The sequence below is a fragment of the Harpia harpyja genome, chromosome 15, assembly GCF_026419915.1.
Source record: "Harpia harpyja isolate bHarHar1 chromosome 15, bHarHar1 primary haplotype, whole genome shotgun sequence".
NCBI lineage: Eukaryota > Metazoa > Chordata > Aves > Accipitriformes > Accipitridae > Harpia > Harpia harpyja.
In genome coordinates, this window is record NC_068954.1 from 22,530,115 (window position 1) to 22,537,676 (window position 7,562).

Here is a 7,562-nt window from a genome sequence, read left to right on the forward strand (position 1 = left end):
AAATATAATTCATCAGACCATTTCTAGAAGAACTTATTTCACTCCGCTGACTTTACAAAGTCCAGGTATCTATTTCAGATACAGCAGACAACTCATCCAACGTATTTAAAAACGCTTCCATCTTCTAGGCCCCAGTCTTTCGTAACTACCTATTATTCACCAGACGAACTGGAAGATGAAAAACAGTTTTCCTATGTTTTCACCTTTCAAATTATTATTAATATTGAAAAAATTAAAACTAAGATGATGTTCTTTCCTTCAGCATCCACAGCTGTCAAGAACTTGTTTAGCATTTTCACAAACTGTTTCATTCAACCACTTCAGTTATTGCTTCACATTCCATTACATTTTAAAATAGAATATCTAAATTATTTCCATATTTTTACTGTCAATTGATATAAATGGCCAAACGTACTGGAGAAGATTAATTTCAGAATGTAAGTATTTACATAAGAATACTTCTGTAGTTCTGCATTTTATTGGCATTACAAAGAGAAACATCAGAACACCAGACTCCTATGCTCTGTGTTTTTACATCAATACACGAGGTTATTCTATTCATCGTTCACATTATTGTGCATCTCCGTAGTAAGTGGTTATAATACATCTTACTCAGACTTTGCTTCTCTGAAATATTTTTGGAAGAATGTTATTAAAGATTAAACACCTTAAAAATATTTTTAAAAGCTCAGATCATTAGGAATTTAGTTTTGCCCAATTTATAGTATTTCAAATATGCTTCAAGAAATGGAAACAGCTGTATTAAGATCAAAATACCATCACTGTCTAAGCCGAAACAAAGAAGGTCAAATAATCAATTTGCCTTCAATTGCTGCGACAATTCAAATATTCCAGTGAAGTTTTCAATTTTGATGAAATTTGACTAAAAAACTGTCAATTATTTAACAATTTATCCATACTAGAAGTCCATATTTACTTTTTTTTTGACCCAGGAAACAAACCAACAGACGCTAATTCAAAAGACAGTAGCTGACATAGAATTTTTATTCAGTCATGGCATTTGCAATTAAATTACCTATCTTTAAAAAAGCTCTTGCAGGAGTAATGGCAATATTTTCGTAGTATAGTTTCTGCAAAACAGGTTGAATGCATTATTTTTGGTTATAGTGTTCACCAGCATATGCACTGCTCCCTTTTGACCGGCAGCTTTTATCAGCACTTGTGGTGTTCACACAGACCCCTCCTGGAGCTCCTCACAAAGGACCAGCAGTGAAACTTGCTGGAAATACATCTCTGATGATGGCAGAACTGAAAGATAGTCTACCTGGTAAAGTGTTCAGTAACTTCTAATAACTCTACTTATGTCACAGATGTCCTCATGCAATCTGCCAAATAGTTTCTACAAAAGCGAGGAAAAAAATTATAAGCCTATTTTACCAGTAAAGAATTAAATGGATTAAAACGATTATTTCTTTCTCAAAATCCAACATATTTTCATTTGTATATTAATGGTAGCAAGTCCAGCACTGCTAGGAGAGTATGGCTCCAGAAACCTTGAAGATACAACAAACAGTTTAGGGAAAGTAGATCTCAAGCAATGATGTGGAGGAGAAGATAGTGGTTTTGTGGATCAGTGAAAAGGACTAATTCTGTATTAGGCTGTAGGGGAGGAAAAGAGACAAGGCTGCTGGCAAACCGAGGTGATCAGAGCCAGTAAAGCATAACAGGCTCGAGGAAAGATACAACAAGTGATAAAAATGACAAATGGGGGAGAGGAAAGGGATGTACTAAGAAAAACCTTGAAAGCAAGGACAGAGATTTAAATGTAAATGTCCTGAAACAAAGGGAGGCCAGCTGAAGAAACGGAAACTGAAGGATGAGGAGGACTTAAACTTTATGCCATAAGCAACAACATTAATATCAGCAATAGGATTTGCAGGGACTAGGGGATGGGGAAGTGCATTGTAGGTATTAGAAGCTGCAGAGGAAGTAATCACCGTCAGGATGGGAAGTGAGGGTCTGCACAAGAATGTCAGCTGTCTAGACAGAAAGAAAAATAATATTAAAAAAAAAAAAAAAGCAGACCTGGACTTTATAGAGGAAACGGCAGTAAAGTATTAGACACAAATTCTCTTTTGCACAATCGATAAAAACCACTGACAACCTTCAGCTTACAGGCTTGACTGAAAGAAAAAGATAGATACTGATGTTGTCCATAGCAGGAGAGCAACCAGACAATAGACACTTTGTAGGACTTCCAAGAGTCAGAATAAACCAACAGAGAGGGTAAAGAGGTGAGAAGCAGATCTGATCTGGGTCAACTGTGTCAAGATGACAGTATAAATCAGGAAGTGAAGCACCTCAGAAATGAAAGGGATTGAAAGAAGAAAGCCTAAAGCCCCACAAGACACCGTCAGCTCTGTAGCGCTCCAGGAAGACTGGGAAAGAAGCAGGACCCACTTGAGAAGCTGCTGAAAGATAAATATGACAAGAAGGAGGAAAAGCAAGAAAGGCAGGCCAAGGAAGAGCTCAGGAAAGTCTTCGCTGTCAGTCCCACGATCTAATGTTCAAGAATGATGACAGAATACAGGTGATGGATTTTAGCCAGGAAAATGTCACTGAAATGTCACAAGAACAACTCTGATGAAAGGAAAAAACAGGCTAGCAGAGGAGAAGGTATGAAGGAATTATAAGAGTACTGCAGGCAAAGCCTGAGACACACTGAAATGGTTAGCAAGTGAAGGAAAGGCATTAGCTGGATTAACATTGACTGCTTTATTTTTTAATTAAAAAATACCCTTATTCAACGTATTAGTACAACATAAGAAATGCTGCTCAGCTCCCACCCATTCCTGCAGGGCCTGTCTGAGTTCAACTCATTCCAAGATGAAAGCCAGTATTAAAATTGTACCAGAGACCTAAACATCTTCATTAAAATAGATAACTAAAATTTTGTATAGCCAACTTTAAAACATCCAGTGAGCAAGTCTAAACAAAATTCAGCGTAAAACATGTTTTTGCACATATTCTCTTTGAACATAAAAAAAAAATACAATCGGGGAGAACAGATCAAGGCTAAGGATCTGAAATATTTTTACATGAAAGATAGAGTTGCAGAAGATAATATAGGTCAGCCTGACACCCATCCACTACCCTAATACATAGATGTATTTTAAAGTTGAGCGCCATTTTACGTCAGAGTTACAGGTGATATTGACACAGCATTGACATCTCTGAGGACTGATTAGATGATAGCAGGATTGAATCAAGGAGAAGTTAGCCTGTCTGCAAAAACATTGCCTTCCAGAAGTCAAAACCCAACATTTTTCCCTTTCCAAAAATGTAACTACAGTTTGAAGCATAATGACTATATTACAAACTGAATGCAAGTTTGGCATGCATCACTGTACATTTCTAGCATATTTTGGGAGAGCACATTAATTTCATTTTATACATGTGTACTATTTATGTGTGTTAAGTTGCCTTCATGTATTAATTGTAACTTTAGCCAATAAAGCACCTGTGTTGCATAAATTAAAAATATTTATGCTTCAAAGCATAAATTAAAACTAACTTCTAAGATTCAGTCTAAAACTGTCTGGTCTAAAAAAAATATACAATAATCCACACATTTATTTACACAAGTACTGTTTCAAAATTTACTTGTCTTTCTTATCTCAGGAAACACCTTACTATTTTAAATAAGTGCTAACAATTCAAAGGACTTGAATGTATGCAGAAACTTTTGCTAAAAAGTGGCCAGAGGCTGACAATTCCCTCCCATTGCAATTTTCATGTTCTAAAATTTGTTTTTGTTCTCCCCTGGAACAAAATCAAACCATTCTGTATTCCACAAAACCAGAACTGCCAAAACTTCTCTTTTTAGATCAAACTAAGCTTTTCTATTTAAGAACTTCTACAAATCCGAATGTCTGCTTGAGTAAGCCCAGATCAGGCTTCCATATCTAGGATGATTAAAATTTCTGTAGAGTAACAAAGGGGTTTTTTTGTTGGTGGTGGTGGTTTTTAAATTTATAGTAGCCTAATTCTTTGTTGCTATCTGCTACTGCAATGTCCTAATTATTAGGTTGCACAGTGAGAACTCCTTCACTCTTTCTCAGCTTTGAAGAAACAGCATATAGCACCAACATTTCATTACACTGGAACACTTTCAGCCTAGTCTGTTTTAATGACACAGATGTGACTACCAATTTCTTTTCTTTGAAGCAAAAAGTTTCAGCATTATTTATAGCATGAATGGTAGAAGCTTAAGGATTTTCTTCCTGCTTGCCCATTAAAAATGAACATAAGGACAAAAGATAGTTGTTGGGGAAAACAACATACCATAATTCAAAGTCAAATTGTGATGACTACGGTTCATCTTCTCTTTTGCCAAATGACATATCAGAAAAGAACCTAGAGGAAATGAAATCTAAAAGTAAACTTCTGCATGAAATCTAACACTGGGCTTTCTTAATTTACTAAAAAGCACTCAAACAAATTATCTGGATTTTGGCCCTCAAGACAGAAAATTAGGGAAGTCCTGGATTCTCCTCTTCTTGATGAAGTAGTCCTTCACTCACAGCTTAAGCAGGCTGTACCGTGACAAAATAAACAGAGCAGAGGCTGAGGAAGACCGACACTTTCTCTTGCACAGCTAAGGTACCAAGAGAACTGCCCCCATAACTCCTCCAAGCTCCGGTGGTGCTATTGTCTTCCAAAGTCAGGGGTTTGGGTGATGCAGGTCAGGACGCAGCAGTAGCAAAGTGCAGATCGTTACCAAATCCCCCTACACGTTACTAGATTTCACTCCCTTGCAATCCTATTACTGGGAGCAAAACCAGGTTCTGATGAAACATCAAAGACTAAAAGCAAGGCCCTTGAACCAAATCAGCTGTAACAAGCTGAACAAGCGCATTCAGTTACCTCACGCTTTCTCCTTGACACCTCTCTAAACCATGTTTTAGACATACTGTACCTGTGGCTGACCTAGAAGCTGCCTTTGATAGATCATGAGAATTACAATGTTATTCAGGTGGTCACAGTTTTCCATATAGTCCATCTTCCCTTAAAGTGTACATAAACTCTAAAATAACTACATTTAAATGGTTTTTGGGGGGTGGGGATGGTTTTTTTTTTTCCCCAGTTGTCAAATCTTCTTGATTCTAACAGGCAAAACAACTAATAGCTTATGGTCTTCACTCCAGTTTCAAGCTACACTACAGCCTTGCTAACTTTTCCGAATCCTTTATCTTCAAGAATATTTCATTTAGCGCCTTAGAATATTTTTTTTCCCATGCCACCTCCAATACCAAAAAAGAAACTTTTATTCCAGTGCCATTGGTAACAGACACTGTGGGTGTTGGAAAGGAATTTTCTTAAAATTGATGAAAATGGCAAACCGTTTGCACCGGAAATCACCATCATCACCATTATAACTTGAGACTGCCACTAATGGAACAGAAGCCCAGGACAGTAAAGACATCACACAGGACAAAAAAACCCAACAAATAAACAAACAAAAAACCCCCAACCTCTGTTGCTAAAGTAGAGGATTGGGAGAACTGTCAGGGCAGAAGTCTGAAGAATTGTCTGACTGGCAGGCTAAGGTCAGAAGCCTCAGAGGGGGTTTGGAGCATTTGTGATAGAAAAGAGAAGCAGTGACTAGTCAGTGGGATTTACTGGAAGCTTTTGGTGACCTTTGGTGTTCAAGGAGGGTTTCAGGAGGTAAGCAAGTCTAGGAAGGCTGTGGATAGCACAAGCCAGCAGTGTAGGGAAAACAGTGGAAGTTTCCAGGTACCTGAGGATAGGAACTGTAGGAAGGCTAGATCTTGTATGAGAGGTTGTGGGAGATACTTCAGGTTGCCTCCAACCCCACAATCCCCCTTCCACCCCCTGAAGGGGGTCTCCAAAATGTGTATCTGTTCTTCCTCTCCTGCAGGAGAAGATCCTACTCATCCACATGAATCTTCACAGCTGCTGCCAAACAAGTAGCAAGGGCTAGGGCTCTTCTGTTCACTGTGCAGGAGAAAGGACAAGGCAAGGCTGAACTGGGGAGCAGACTGGTGATTTTAGCTACTGGAAGACGAAGGGAATAACTGCTGCAATTGGGAGCAGCCGCTCTTCGGCAGTAGCCACGCATGTTGACACCCCATAGCAGATGTCAACCGTTAACTCGAGCAGAAAGCAGATTATCCAGATACACTCCAGCTCTTCCAGCAAGGTAGGCGAGACAGTCATAGGGTGGGAAGTTGGGTGGGTTTTTGTACCTTCGTTTGAATACAACCCTCACCAGTTTGCAGCCCTGGGCAACTGCTTGCTTTAGATATGCAGGTCTCCTGCAACCTCTCATACAACATCTAAAGATACTCTGTGGCAACAGAAGATCAGTTCAGCAACAAAGCAGTATCAGCCAGCGTAACAGGCTTCAGAACTGGACTGCTGCCTAATTGTTATCAAGTTTTTGAAAACAAGTCAACAAACATTCTTTTAGTTGCCTTGCCTGATACTCAGCCGATACCCTTCCTTTCAGGTTGTATTTGTTAGGCGACCAGTACTCTGAGAAGGTCACTGCTGGTATTTAACTTACCATTTAACAATGAAAGCTTTCAAGTAAGATTGCGGCTGAAGACAGCCAGCCAACTACTATTACTGAAACTATAGAAAGAGCAGTCCTGCCAAAACGTCAGTGCTCTACGCAAACCCGCACACGTCTGCAAATGAAGATTATGTTCTTACAAATCACGGCTCAATGTATCGTGCTTAACAGATGGGTTGCAGTGCCCCTGCCTAGGGCTGGGAGAGAAAGTACCCTGCGGTACGAAGCCACTGGCATGAAGGACGGCGGGTGCCAGCAATGCCGGAGGCCGGCTGCTGGAAGAAAACAGGGGAGGATAGACCCGTCCGCACCCCAAAAACCGGGTGACAGTCGCACGCCCCGCGCGAACAGCCCCTTCTCCGACCGCGGCACATCCAGGGGTGGCAAAAGTGATTACTCATGCCGCCGGAGAGGAGGGCTGCGGGAGCGGGGCGCGGGGCCGAGCCTCACGACCCGTCCCCGGGCCCCGCGGGGCTCCCCGGCCGCCGCCCGCCGCCGGGCTCCGCGCTCCTACCTGGGGGGCCGCGAAGGCGGCGGCGGCGGCCGGCGGCGGGCCGCGGGGACGCGTCTCCTCCTCCTCGGGCGAGTCGTCCAGCAGAACTTTGCTGCTCTTGTTGAGCTTCCACATGGCGGGCGCGGGGGTGGCGGCTCCCGCCTCCCTTCGTCCTGGCAGCAGCGAGAGGGCCGAGGCGGGAGCGGGCGCTGCCTCCGCGGCCCCTGCCGGGGCGAGCTCGGCTCGGCTGTCACCCCGCCGGGGGCTCCCGGGGCGGGAGGGAGGAGCGCTGCCTGGCGGGGCCGGGAGCCCGCCCCCCCCGCGACCGCCTCGCCTCGCCTCGCCTCGCCCGCCGGCCGGCCGGCCTGCTGCCGGCCCCGGCCCGCCCAACCGCGGCCCCGGCCCCGCCGCCGCCCCGCCTGGCGGCTGAGGGGAGCCGGGGGTGAGGAGGGTCCCGGCAGCGGCAAGGCGGGCGGGGGCGACGCCTGCCTCGCTGCGCAGCTCCTCACC

General features: G+C 43.0%; 1 protein-coding gene across 1 annotated transcript in view; it reads right to left on the reverse strand.

The window, feature by feature from the left end:
- Positions 1 to 7,339, reverse strand: part of TDRP (testis development related protein) — a 28,374-nt gene extending 21,035 nt beyond the window's left edge. The window contains exon 1 of the mRNA XM_052809311.1: positions 7,074 to 7,339. Within this exon, the coding sequence (XP_052665271.1) occupies positions 7,074 to 7,187 (114 nt within the window). The 5' untranslated portion in view covers positions 7,188 to 7,339. The remainder of the gene's footprint in view (positions 1 to 7,073) is intronic.
- Positions 7,340 to 7,562: the final 223 nt, after the last annotated feature.